Source organism: Schistocerca piceifrons, chromosome 7, assembly GCF_021461385.2.
Source record: "Schistocerca piceifrons isolate TAMUIC-IGC-003096 chromosome 7, iqSchPice1.1, whole genome shotgun sequence".
NCBI lineage: Eukaryota > Metazoa > Arthropoda > Insecta > Orthoptera > Acrididae > Schistocerca > Schistocerca piceifrons.
The window spans coordinates 470,607,671-470,621,228 of record NC_060144.1 but is presented as its reverse complement, the minus strand read 5'-3'; the positions used below and the strand labels follow the sequence as shown (position 1 = coordinate 470,621,228).

Below are 13,558 nucleotides of genomic sequence, written 5' to 3'. Positions count from 1 at the left end.
CCTCTGCACATTTCACCTCACGGCGGCAATAGGTTTCAAAGAGAATAGTTTATCTTTTTCCTTATATTGGATGGTATAGCACGTATTAGCGTCATCCTGTCCTTTGTTTATTCCAAGAAACAGAATATGTGCTGTAAATGGCTTTTCAGTTTATTTAGAGGAGATGCTTTAAGAGACCCTTAAGCGTACATTGTCTCTCTATAATTTTCTAAGTAACAAGAAAGATATTTCTTCCATGTATTGTTGAAAATAATGTCAGTAATAATTCAAAATACTTTCAACAAGCGTAGCAAACCATTGGCATTTGCTGTGTGTTTCTTGGGTCTCAATTTGAGTGCTGAAAAGGTAGACTAAGAGTAATATTGTAGAAGTGTCATCGTGTTTGACGTTTGTTTATACTGCGCTTACAGAATCGAACACCAACGAATGATGTAGATGCCATGCGTCACTGCAAACACATTTCCAATTGACGTAACAGTTCCCTTTCACGCCTTGACGTAAGAATCTATACTGGAGGAGCCAACGTTTCGGCCACGGTTACAGTGGCCTTCTTCTGGGTATACTGGTGTGTTTTTTTGTGTGCAAAGTCACTTGTATTTTGTTGTTACTGCTCACTAAGCATGAGAGATGTTATGTGTTACTATACAGGAATGGAGATCTGCTATTGTCTCTTGCCTCTTTCGTTTTGTGCCATGATTGGTGTTCACCGGTGAATGACACGTGGGCGCTTGTTTTCCACGAGCTGGACGCAGGTCACGTGGCAGCAGTTATTGGCCGGTAGTGCTCGCTTCGTGTGTTGTTGGTGCGGCCTGTTGGATTCTTGAGGGGTGAAAGTCAGGATGGGGCAGGCCTGTATGCATCTTGTCTGTTAATGTTGTTTTCTGAGCATGTGTTTTATCAAACCCTGTTCCTCAGCAAAAACACACCAGTTGATCTACAAAAAGGCCGCTGTAACCGTGGCGGAAACGTCGATTTCTTTAGTACAATATTTTTACATTATGACGCGGTACCATGCACAGAAAACTTTTATGTCAACTTACTCTGGCTGCGGAAGCCTACACAATTACATGTTTCCAACTGTCTGCGTATCATCTTGCTATCAGGAAACACAGATATCCCGTATAGGCCTAAGTACAAAAAAAAAGTTCTTCTATATGCTGCGTAAAGCCGAAAGTGGAAAGGGTTGGGGGAGTGAGGTGGATAAACCAGTATTTGAGTTGCCTTATTTAGGGGAAGTAATAACATTTCGGAATTTCTTAATAATGGTATAACAATAGTATTGTACGATTTTTTTCTATTCTGGTTCAATAGAAGTGTATAGCACAGATATGCACATTTGATCAAAATCTGTACTTTTACTTCTTTAGTTCCATTGTAACGTGTGAATTGTACCACTCATCCAGTCCTATTTCGTAAATAGTGTTTTGTATTCAGAGTGATGTTAATGTTACGCCAATCATTAATGTGATTCAGAGATAAGTTTGGAGTGGCATATTAGGCATCGAAAAGAAAGTACTGAAATCTGTAAAAATGTGCATTTAGAGTAATTTATTTGTAACAGTGTAAACAATTTTGAGCAACAAAACTGTGATACTTCAACCTTTGCTACACTATCATAAATGCATATACATTGCAATAGGCCCATCATTTTCTTGATTCCAACGCTGAAGCTGTAAGCTACTAGTTTAAGTAAATGTATTAAACTCACGTTCTAATCTGGGGAAGAAAAAAATTGACTCCATGAAATCAACGTAAGAGAGATTGAAGTTACACTGTGTCTGTCGTTGCATGTGACTGAAGCAGTTAAGAGATTCAGATATCTGATTTTTTTGTGCTTAACTAGTTTTGAAGTAGTTTCGTACATTGATTTACTAACAGTTCATGCTCATTCTTTTAGGAATATCACATCAATTAGTAAGCTCTAATAAATGCTTATATTGAATCATAATTTATTTCATTTCAGTATTTTACAGAAATAGATTCAGTGGTCATTATTTACTGACAAATATATATATGTAGGCTAATACATACAAGTTACATGTTTTAATGCGAGAAACGCAAAAACTACAGCAGTAAAATGTTTCAGTCAAACATATGAGTCTGCTCATTATACTCGTGCCTCAGGAGAAAGTACTCAGTAGGGAGTCAGCAAATCTAGTTACTCAAACAGATTTGTTTTTTTTTTTCATCAGTCTAGGAAATCACATAAAGTTATATAATTCACAAATGAAGACTAGCTTCATCATAGTGTTTAGACGGGAACACTACCCCACAGAGAAGCTTGCACATAACAGGGTAAACAATGTTGTCGAAAGTAAAGCCGGAAGAAGATTTGATGCAATAACATGAAAAATTCGTGTAGCAGAGCTGCATTCTTGAAATGGCTTGAGGCGGGTTTGGTTGATGGCAAGACAGATTGGAACACTGCAAGTATCATCATATAGGATCCCATAAACTGTTTCATGGTAGGCAGGGAAAGGCTGTGTGCTAACAGTGCGTCTTTTAGCAGAAAGAAGCTTTTGCTTTGGAATTTGAATTGTCTAACACGTCTTTAAAGTAGGTATAATGAAATAAGGATAAATTGAAATTAACTGGCAATACATCTTGGTGATACTGAATGCCAGAAATTATTTGCTTTTTTTTCAACTAGTAATAGCATGTGGGGAGAGGAATTTTGTTTTACATTGTGCTGTGTCCTAAGCAGACAGTGAACAGCGTAAGGTCCAATTTCAGGAAATCTGAACTAAATTGTGGACATCATGTGAAATACATATGACAAAGGAAAGACTGCTGTTAAGAATGTTTTGTACACTAGGGTAAGTTTACTGTGGAGAGCACGAATACTGGTATGAAGAGAGCAGTTGTCAAATTTATTCAGTGATGCAATGAGCAAGCAGAGGTAGACAACTAAATTGAAGTGCAGGAAATAATGGAAGGTGAAATACTCTTAGAATGCCTGCACAGGTAGGCAGACTCGATTACCGAGTAACAGAAACGAGACAGACTCGCGGGACCTAGCTGGCGACTATGAAGGGGGGTGGGCATTGGGGCAGTACAGGTGGGGGCAGTACAGCGAGTAGTACAGAGCTGACTGAGGCTACTGGGAGTCGGCAGAGCGTGCGTCACGCTTGCCCAGACCGAAGGAGAAGCGGTGCTCTGCAGGTGCCCGCTTGCCCAGGCCGAATGAGAAGCGTCGGTCGCCACCGTACAGCGGCCGCTTGCCGAGGCCGAAACTGTACATGCGGCCCTCCCGTTTGCCCAGTCCAAAGCTGTAGAGTCGCGATGGGGCGGGGCCGGCGCGCTTACCCAAGCCGAAGCTGTAGGGGCGTGCACGCTTGCCCAAGCCAAAGCTGTAGAGTCGGCCGCGCTTGTCCACCACGTCTGTGAACACGCCCGGCATCTCCTCCTCGGCCGCCTCGGGCAGCTCCCGCTCGTCGGCTTCGACTGCGACTGGCAGAGCGTCTTCGCCGTCGCCATCCACGTCGGCGAACAGCTCCTGCTCGCTGTACTCGTTGGGCTCATCGTCGCCACGTTTACCCAAGCCGAAGGAGTAGGTGCGAGGCCCGCGTTTTCCCAAGCCGAAGCTGTACAGCGAGGCGGCGCCTGTGGCGCGCTTGCCCAAGCCGAAGTTGTACACTGGCAGGCGTTTGTACTCGGACACGTATGTGTAGGCGCGCTTGCCCACGCCGAAGTCGTAGAGTCGCTTGTACAGATCGTACTCGCTGTCGGCGTCCAGAGCGGCAGCACCGGCAGAGGCGGCACCTGGCGGTGAAGCTGCAGCTGCCTCACTTGCAGTGGACACAGGAGCTGAGGCCGGACCACCTCCAGTCATTGCATCTCCGGGAACCTCCTGTGGTGTCGCCGGTGTGGTACACAGCAGTAGCAGTACCAGTGCCGGTAGTGGCAACCTTGCAGCTTCACTAGATGTGAGTCTTGAAGTGATACCTGCAGAAAAAAATTGTTGTCAGTTCGCTTGGTGCTTCATGCCAGCTCTCAAAATCGCTATCTGTTTTTTGATAACATACACTTGATTCAGATGCTACTACCGATTCACTGAAAGCAACTGACACTACATCTGTATAAGGAACTCTATCAAGAAAGGTGACAACCATGTGATCAACATAATTTGCTCCTCACAGTTCTGAGTGACACTTAGCAAGGGAAATCATAGTGTAAAAGATAAAAGATTCAGAAACATTGCCTTATAAAGTGTGTTTCACCACTGAATACAACATAATTAAGAGGAGACGTCAAAATGGGTCTGGTGGAGGTAACAACTTCCTGGTATATAACATCACACCATTTACAAAAGATAAAGTGCTATAAATGGAATAAACCTACAGATATACAAAACCTGCTAATTACAGAAAGAAAAACTGCATACACTTACGTAACTATGACAGAAGTAAGGCACATTTTGGTCCAAAAAGACTCTGTAACTCATGGCCAGTCCTCAGTTGTATTTTGTTACAGTATGATTTCGGTTGCTAGCAGTTGCCCAAAAGTCTGAGAGAGGTTACATCGATTACATAGCTGACGCCTGCATGGATATCGTTCCTGGTACAGACGTAGTGCGGGTTGTATAAAAGAAATCAGTTGGGGGCAGCTGAGTCACCCTGTATGTCTAGACAGGTATCAGGCCTATCACTACTATTGTTATTGATGGCCACAACGGTCAGTTTGTTACAAATAAAAACTGGGACAACAGTTTCAAGACATCTTCCTGCAACAAATTGAGGCTTATCAATGATATGACAATAAGATGTTTTAATAATACTATATAACTGCCAATACGTGGACACATTTGCACTGGAATAGCTTTTAATGTGCGTTTTATTTCTTTCTTTTTTGCATAGTATTATTATAACAACGCCCCCTACAAATTAATCATGAATGGTATAAAAAGCAACAAGAGTGATTTCGAATGTTAGAGAGTTAAAGCAGCTTAGAAAAGTACGTTCGTATAATTGATACGAGTAAAAATATCTGCAGTAGTAACATGTAAATGAATTATTCGGTTTATTTTTCAGAAAATAGCATAGTTATTAAGAGACACTAAAATTTGCATTTCAAAACACAAATGAGTAATTTTGATAAAGAGTTTTAAATGAAATATAGTTAAATATTGATAACTTACTTTTCTGCAAGTAATACAAGTTTAAGACTTCTTAAACTTTCGTATTCACTTCATGTATAGCGTCATTAGCGACACATGTCATGAAATAAAAGCAATTTTTTTCAGATGTACAGAGAAAGTTAAAAATTTTTTTGTCAAGGAAAGAGAGATATACAGGGTGTTAACGATACGACGTTGCCATGTGTGTTATTTGGACTTACGATGCATGCATGTATGTCCAAAAGAACAGGCACTGCGGTAACTACTGCAGTTATGAAGTACACTAAATGTATTTGCACTTGCGAGTATGCGCAACCGTCGCCTGTCGAATGGAATGACAACAATGAACATTTTTGGCGGACCGTGACACGAACACAGATTTTCCGCTTATACCATGTGGCTATCTGTGCACGACTCCTCGCGACCAGACCCAAACTTCCATTTGCCGTGAACCATGCATGTCCAAAGGAACATTGCATCGCAATTCGGAATAACACAGGCACTACAACATCTTTTTTATCGCTGACACCAGGCAAACGACTTTCAAGTAGAATGTCTCACCTATACAGGTATATACATAATGGCTGTTAGAGTACAGGGTGTAGACGCATGGTTGACGGCATGTGGAACTTTGGGTTTGGCTGTGATTCGTGCACGGATAGCCAAATGGTAGGGCGACCGATCGCTATAAGCGGGAAATGAAGGTTCGCGTCCCAACCCGTATAAATTTTCAGTGTTGTCATTGCGTTCTACTGCTGATGGTTGTCCATATTCGCAATTGCGAATACATTTAATTTATCCAGGGTGTTTGTTGTAGCTTCAGTCAACTAAATATCGCGAAGACGACCTATCGTACGAAACAAATGTTCTAGTTGAAAAGATAGTAAAGGGGACATCTGCCTGCATTACAACCGGCCACTTCCTAACCAACCCTGCTGCATGGGCGGGATCAGCTTCGTATTTTTAAATAGGAACCCCACATTTTTTTGCATATTCAGATTCTACTCCAAAAATTACGTACGATATACTCAAACCATTATTTCCCATTCATGGTAGATGCCGCTGTAATCGGCAAATGTCAAGTCTGCCTGTTTTTGCAATTAAGGACCGGCACATTTGATTCTACATTTCATTTACGATGTAAATGTAAATCTTTGCTTTCTAACGGTTGATATCTATGTTCAAACGTTACTTCGGTGTTGCAAATGTGATTGTACAGTACAAGTAATAAGGCTAGACATTGAGATTTCTGGCAAATAAGCTACTTGTATGGTAACGTTGTTCTCTGTTCTTTGCGGGGTGGATTGTGCTCAGTCCCCAAATCATCGGAATGCTTGACTTCGGTGGCCGCCCTCGAACCCCGCCATCAGGGTGGTTCATTTCGTTGTGTGTTTCCACCCAGCCACCGTAAGTCTAGCACTGGCCGCTACGTGGCTACTGCCGAAATACAAACCACAAGCGTTGTATTAGGGTAAGATGTCCACGAAGTTGTTGTGACGGGTGCACCTGCCATGCATACTCACCAAAATCCGAGTCTTCAAGAGTGAGGGGCAAAGGGACTCACCAAAATCATGATGATGATGATACAATACTTGATTTTGGTGAGTCCCTTTGCCCCTCACTCTTGAAGACTCGATTTTGGTGAGTATGCATGGCAGGTGCACCTGTCACAACAACTTCGTGGACATCTTATGTTATTACAGTGCTTGTGGTTTGCATTTCGCTAGTATTGCAATGGTACAAAAAACAATGACATCCATATCGTTGTTGCTGGATCACACTAAACGTAGTTTCTAACCAGACACTGAAACGTCTAACCTTGTTGCACTGCACAATGAAAATTGCAACACTAAAGTAAATTTCGAACATAAATATCAACTGTTAGAACGCAAAGGCTTACATTTACATCGTAGAATCAAATGCGTCGGTGTTTAATTGCAGAAACAGGCACACTTGATATTTGTCGATTATAGCATCACGTATCAGCAACGGAAAACGCTGGTATGAGTAAACCGTACGTAATTTTTGGCGTAGAATCGGAATACGTAATAAAAGTGGGAAGGGGGGGGGGGGTTCCCCTTTGAAAATGCCAAGTTGATCCCGCCCACGCAGATGTGATGATTAAGAGATGGCCAGTTGTTGCACAGACAGCTGTCCCCTTTACTAATATCAAATTCCTCCTAAAACATTTTTTCGTTCGTTATGTCGTTTACGAGAAACTTAGTTGTCTTAGGTTAAAACAAATACACTCTACGTAATTACTCTTCATTTTATTTGCAGAAATGCATTTACAAAATTGTGGGGAAGGTAGTTCTTTCTAAATTTGCCTATACTTTGTGTAAGAACACTATCCCCAGCACATAAATTTGTTTCAAGTGGGGTTTGTTGACGAAGATAGCAGTTATACATTATCTCATGAAAACCTGAAGTATTAAAGTTACAAGACACTTTCAACTGTTTTTATCTGTTCAGAGCACCTGACTGAATAAGTGCACAAAGTGTAGTGGATGTTTCTAAATGACGATGTGTCACCACTAAAGTCTAACTGACGTTTCTTACACTGATTATCTGATTTAATTATAATGCAACATATGGGAAGCAGGGCTAATAGTTTCGGGATAGCAATAGAAAAAACTCTTACCGAATTTTTAAAACACTCCATCTATCCACTACTGAACAATGAACATAATGATACTAAAATAAACATAGTAAATGAACGGGAGTCAAGGAACAGGGCAGCATATTTCACAGGTTTGAGTACATACGTATTTCAGATAGGAGAAATATGATGCTCAGCCAGTTGTCTTGGAGAATTTTGGAATTTGTTTAACTGTCAGTCTTGCAAACTCACTAGTCGTTTTATTAACATTTCTGCATAGTTATACAGCTTGATCACTGCTACACAGCATTAAATAATTCTTCAGCAAAGAATTTTATATTGTGAAGACGTTACTGGAGAGAATAATATGTGGTGGTCTTCCACAGGTGTCTTGTGGGTATCCTTCAGAAGATTATATATTTACTAACTGGTCTACAGTGTGTGTAGAAAGTTTAATTAAAGAACTTGGAAGTAGTAGTTTCGCTCACAGAAACAGCACAGGAAGAAAAATCGAAGTTCAACATTATTCAAGTGTGCGCCTCAAAGAAGCGTGCCACCAATCACGTGTAAGTTTCTTTTTATCTGACACATTTCAGATAATTGCAATTCAGATCATGCAAACGATCTATACGAGGTTGAATCAAATGAAGAAATAATATCGAAAACACATCACCAGAAGAACCGGACTTTGATTTGACACTGGAGATAGTTCAGTGGCCTATTTTTGGAGTGACGAAACAACATGGACTGGTAGCCTGCACAGGAAAGCAGTGAAATGACACTACAGTAAATTTCAGTCATTTGCTGACGTTAAGGATGGTGCAAAACTTCGAAAACTTGGTGCCATTGAGTATTTGTCAGTTTCCCTAACGTAGAAAAATTCATTGCAGCTACATATTCATATCATGAAGTACATAACGTTCTTTAAGTCGTAATGGTATAGTTCGTAGGAAATAGTGGCTACTCACAATACTAATAATTTTATTTTCTGGTAATAAGTGAAACTGTAGGAGAAATCAGCATCATATCAACAGCTGCGCATTACGTAAGCTTCAAGCGAAAATTATTGTGAACGCTTTGTTAGCATAGTACTGCAGCAGCATGCTGCAGTACGAGATGTTACATCAGCATGCTGGATTTGGAATCTAAAAGCCAGCCTTGCATTGTGCAACATATAAAAAAATTTGTTCTATTCAGTGTGTTGACGCTGAAATTTTATATTACATAATTGTCGTTACGTAACAAGCTACTGTTTCAGTTCTAGGATCTTATGACACTCCAAAATTTATAATGCTCTAGTACTTGCAGACACCTCTCTAACAGTTTACTGCCTGATGAGAAGTATGATGCTGCTAGCGAACCTGGATAGAGAGCGCAAACAAAATCTGTGGACGTAGAGGGTGCTATCTCTATCCACACCATTTCCGAGTTGACATAATGGCGTAACACAGCCAATCAGGTGCCGTCTTGTGGTAATGAAATTGGGAGCCTCGTCAGTTCGCGACGATCAGGTATAGCCTCTGACGACAATGATGACGGCAATCACCAAATGCTTGGAATTTTACGCGGATTTGACGCGGCAACTTTTTATGCAAGGACTCCGTCGCGAAAAACTTCGTAGCCATCTCCACAAAACATTTCATTGCATATAGGAATCCTTTGCTAATTTTACTGAGCATTTCCAAACAAAATCAGTGCACGAAGTGCACTGTTGAGTTGCATTTGAAGTAATTTGCAGCTTTTACTACTCTGCCAAACGAAAATTAGTATCTCATCCTGACTATTGCGTAAAAAGTGTTTACACTCAGTTAACAATACGTTTGAACTGCCGAAGTACCGCAGTGATTAAAGATCTGTATTCGAATTTGGGATGGACTGGCTCCAATCGAGATTTACGGTTTCTGCGGTTTCCAGAATTTGCTTAATGACACTTTCAGGATGGTTTCTTTGTGAAGGATACAGCTAATTGAACATCTTTCCCTGTTCACCTAGCTGAAGAAGGAAGGACGGAAGATTGGAATTTATCGTCCTGTCTGCAGCTCGGTCATTAGAGTCGGAGCACAAATTCGGTTAAAAAATGGCTCAAAGCCCTATGGGGCTTAACATCTACGGTCATCAGTCCCCTAGACTTAGAACTACTTAAATCTAAGGACATCACACACATCCATGCCCGAGGCAGGATTCGAACCTTCGACCGTAGCAGCAGCGCGGTTCCGGACTGAAGCGCCTAGAACCGCTCGGCCACAGCGGCTGGCACACAAATTCGGGTTACGAAAGGAAGTGTAAAGCAATCGTCTGTGTCCTTTTCCAAGGAACCATGTCGGCAGAAAACCTAAATCTGCCTGGTCGGACGCGGATCTGAACCCTCATCCTCTCAGATGCCGAGAGTCCAATTTGATAACCACTGCGCTATCTCGCTCTGTTCCAGCAGTTTAATTACAGCGAATTCGTCTTCAACGATTCGTTAAACTCAGTTTCCCTTAGATGAGAGGATTGTTGAAGGGTGAGGGTTCATCGGCTGAATACTTGTTCGTCAATATGAATTTGCTCGTGAACCGCGTTAAAATCTCGTTCGCCGGCCAGAGTGGCCGAGCGGTTCTAGGCGCTTCAGTCTGGAACCTCGCGACCGCTACGGTCGCAGGTTGAAATCCTGCCTCTGGCATGGATGTGTGTGATGTCCTTAGATTAGTTAGGTTCAAGTAGTTCTAAGTTCTAGGGAACTGATGACCTCAGAAGTTAAGTCCCATAGTGCTCAGAGCCATTTGAATTTGAAAATCTCGTTCAAATTATTTTCTAAATTATATTGTGCCAGGAATGCATATGTATACTACGATATAAAGACGAATCGTTGTTTAAAGTTGTTACCAAAAATCTCGAGAAGTACTTGAGCGATTTACTTCAAATCTTTACACGATAAGAAACGTTCGGATTGATGTGTGTTCTATATTTTTCTAACATACGAGTACATACTAAATAACGGGGCAAAGTTTTTAGCAAAAAGTTCTTGATCGATTTACTTCCGACTTTTACACAATTTTCTATCAAACCTACGTACGGATATAGGTTACATACATTTTAATATATATATATATATATATATATACAGTAGATAAATATGTATTTAAAATCTGTACCAAAACTAAACTCCGTGTGAACAGGAAGGCCACTGGACAAATGCCTTCTCCCGTACTATTGTCTCATTATGTATATTATTTTTAACACTAATTGTGTACCCGACAATGTGCTGATTTGCTTTATTCCTCCACGTCAGTTTTACAGAAATAGAAAAGTTGTTTTATGACTTACCGGATTATGATTAGAATACTACTACGGAATACGAAGACAGAAAATACGTGAAATAGTGTCACTGAAGTTGTTTGGAAAGCAGTCTTTCACTCCTTCCAGCCACCTGCGTCTTAGTCTTCCTCTTGGGTTTTTACTTTCCCTTTCACCTCGTCTACCTTCCTGGGTATTTCCTCTGCATTCGCTTAACATTTCCATACCATCTAAGCCTTGTTCCTGTATTCTATAACGTAAGGACCAGTAATTCCTTGGTCCTCTCCATCATTAATCTGTTCATCTTCGTCAGTACAATACTATATCTCAAGAATTTCATCTAACTAGCTTGTAATTTGCTTCTCTCTCTCCCTTCCATTACGTAGGTCTCCGAGGCATGTATCAGGATTGCAACGCACGCGCGATATACAGGGTGAACCAGGATTCCACTGACAAAGCATCAGAGATGGTAGTGCGGATCGAAATATGAAAAAGAAATGTACATAAACAAGAGCTCTAAAATGCACACGTTGAAGGGCTAAAGTGCGTACTTTAAGAGCTATGAGCAATTGTTCATCTTCCGTGCTGTGAAGCAAATCTCTTATGCTGCATTTTAGAGCTCATGTTTACCAGAGATTTTTTTGGTCCATACTGCCTCCTAACAATAGGGGGAAAAGAAAAAGCCCTCCAATCAGCTCGGGAATTGGACGATCTATCACACCAGTTGTAGAGAATTTGGAACGATATCCCTCAGGAGGAATCCAAAAACTCTATCAATCAATGCCAAGCTGATTAACTGCTTTCATAAGGGTCAGAGGTGGACCAACGTGTTATTGACTTGCACAATTGTGAAGCTCTTTCACATAAATAAATCATCAATTTTTTTTTCTGTAATTGCAATCATTTGTTTGGCTGCTCATTTACATTACATCTAAAGATTTCCATCTCAATCGGATAACTCCTTCGTGATGCGTATTTTTTTTGTCTTGCAGGATATATCCAGTACTTACCCATTTTGTGCTACCTGAAAATCTGCACTTTTGCGTGCCTAAGGGAGGTTGCATAATACAGTATATCCAAGTCATTGTAAATCCAACACACAACGTTATTTGTTTTCAACAGACTTAAGGTGATAAACACTATGTGATCAATAGTATCCGGAGACCCCCAAAAACACATGTCTTTCATATTAGATGCATTGTGCTGCCACCTACCGCCAAGCACTCCATATCAGCGACCTCAGTAGGCATTAGACTTCGTGAGAGAGCAGAATGGGGTGTTCCGCGGAACTCACGGACTTCGAACGTGGTCAGATGGCTGCGTGTCACTTGTCATACGTCTGAGCGCGAGGTTTCCACACTCCTAAACATCCCTAGGTCTACTATTTCCGATGCGATAGTAAAGAGAGAACGTGAAGGAACACGTACAGCACAAAAGCGTACAGGTTGACCTCCTCTGTTGACTGACAGAGACCACTGACAGTTGAAGAGGGCCGTAACGTGTAATAGGCAGACATGTATCCAGACCATCACACAGGAATTTCAAACTGCATCAGGATCCACTGCAAGTACTGTGACAGTAAGGCGGGAGGTAAGAAAACTTGTATTTCGTGGTCGAGTGGCTGCTCATAAGCCATACATCACGCTGGTAAATGCCAAACGACACCTCGCTTGGTGTAAGGAGCGTAAATATTGGACGATTAAACAGTGGAAAAATGTTGTGTGGAGGGACGAATCACGGAACACAATGTGGTGATCCGATGCCAGGATGTGGGTATGGCGAAAGCCCGGTGAACGTCATCTGCCAGCGTGTGTAGTGCCAACAGCGGCGGTGGTGTTATTATAGTGTCATGGAGGGGGCTTGCACCCATTGTTGTTTTGTGTGGCACTATCGTAGCAAAGACCTACATTGATGCTTGAAGCACCTTCTTGCGTCCTGCTGTTGAAGAGCAATTCGGGGATGACCACTGCATCTTTCAACACAATCGAGCACCTGTTCACAATGCGCAGCCTGTGGCGGAGTGATTACACGACAACAACATCCCTGTAATGGACTGGCCTGCACAGAGTCCTGACCTGAATCCAAAAGAAAACCTTTTGGATGTTTTAAACGCCGACTTCGTGCGAGGCCTCACCGACCGATATAGATACCTCTTCTCAGTGCAGCACTCTGTGAGTAATGGGCTGTCATTCCCCAAGAATCCTCTCAGCATCTGATTGAAGATATGCCTGCGAGAGTGGAAGCTGTCATCAAGGCTATGTGTGGGCCAGCGCCATATTGAATTCCCGCATAACCGATGGAGGGCGCCACGAACTTGTAAGTCGTTTCAGCCAAGGGTCTGGATACTTTTGATCACATAGTGTGTATCTAAAATGAAATTTGCTTTAACTAAAGGTCGTTATCGTTTTCCCCGGTGTATATCATGCCCAAATTTTTGTCACCTTAGCGCAAAGATCTAAACTGAACAGGCAAAACTAATGTTGAAACTATTTTTAAAAAGAAGTAAACTATGTTCGTATTTTGTGGTTTATGTAATAAACACTTGAGCACAACATTTACTTGTTCTG

The 13,558-nt window shown here is 41.6% G+C and overlaps 1 protein-coding gene across 1 annotated transcript in view; it reads right to left on the bottom strand.

The window, feature by feature from the left end:
• Positions 1 to 1,932: 1,932 nt before the first annotated feature.
• LOC124805076 (allatostatins) overlaps positions 1,933 to 13,558 on the bottom strand; it is a 523,572-nt gene continuing 511,946 nt past the window's right edge. Inside the window, exon 2 of the mRNA XM_047265508.1 lies at positions 1,933 to 3,945. Within this exon, the coding sequence (XP_047121464.1) occupies positions 3,098 to 3,945 (848 nt within the window). The 3' untranslated portion in view covers positions 1,933 to 3,097. The remainder of the gene's footprint in view (positions 3,946 to 13,558) is intronic.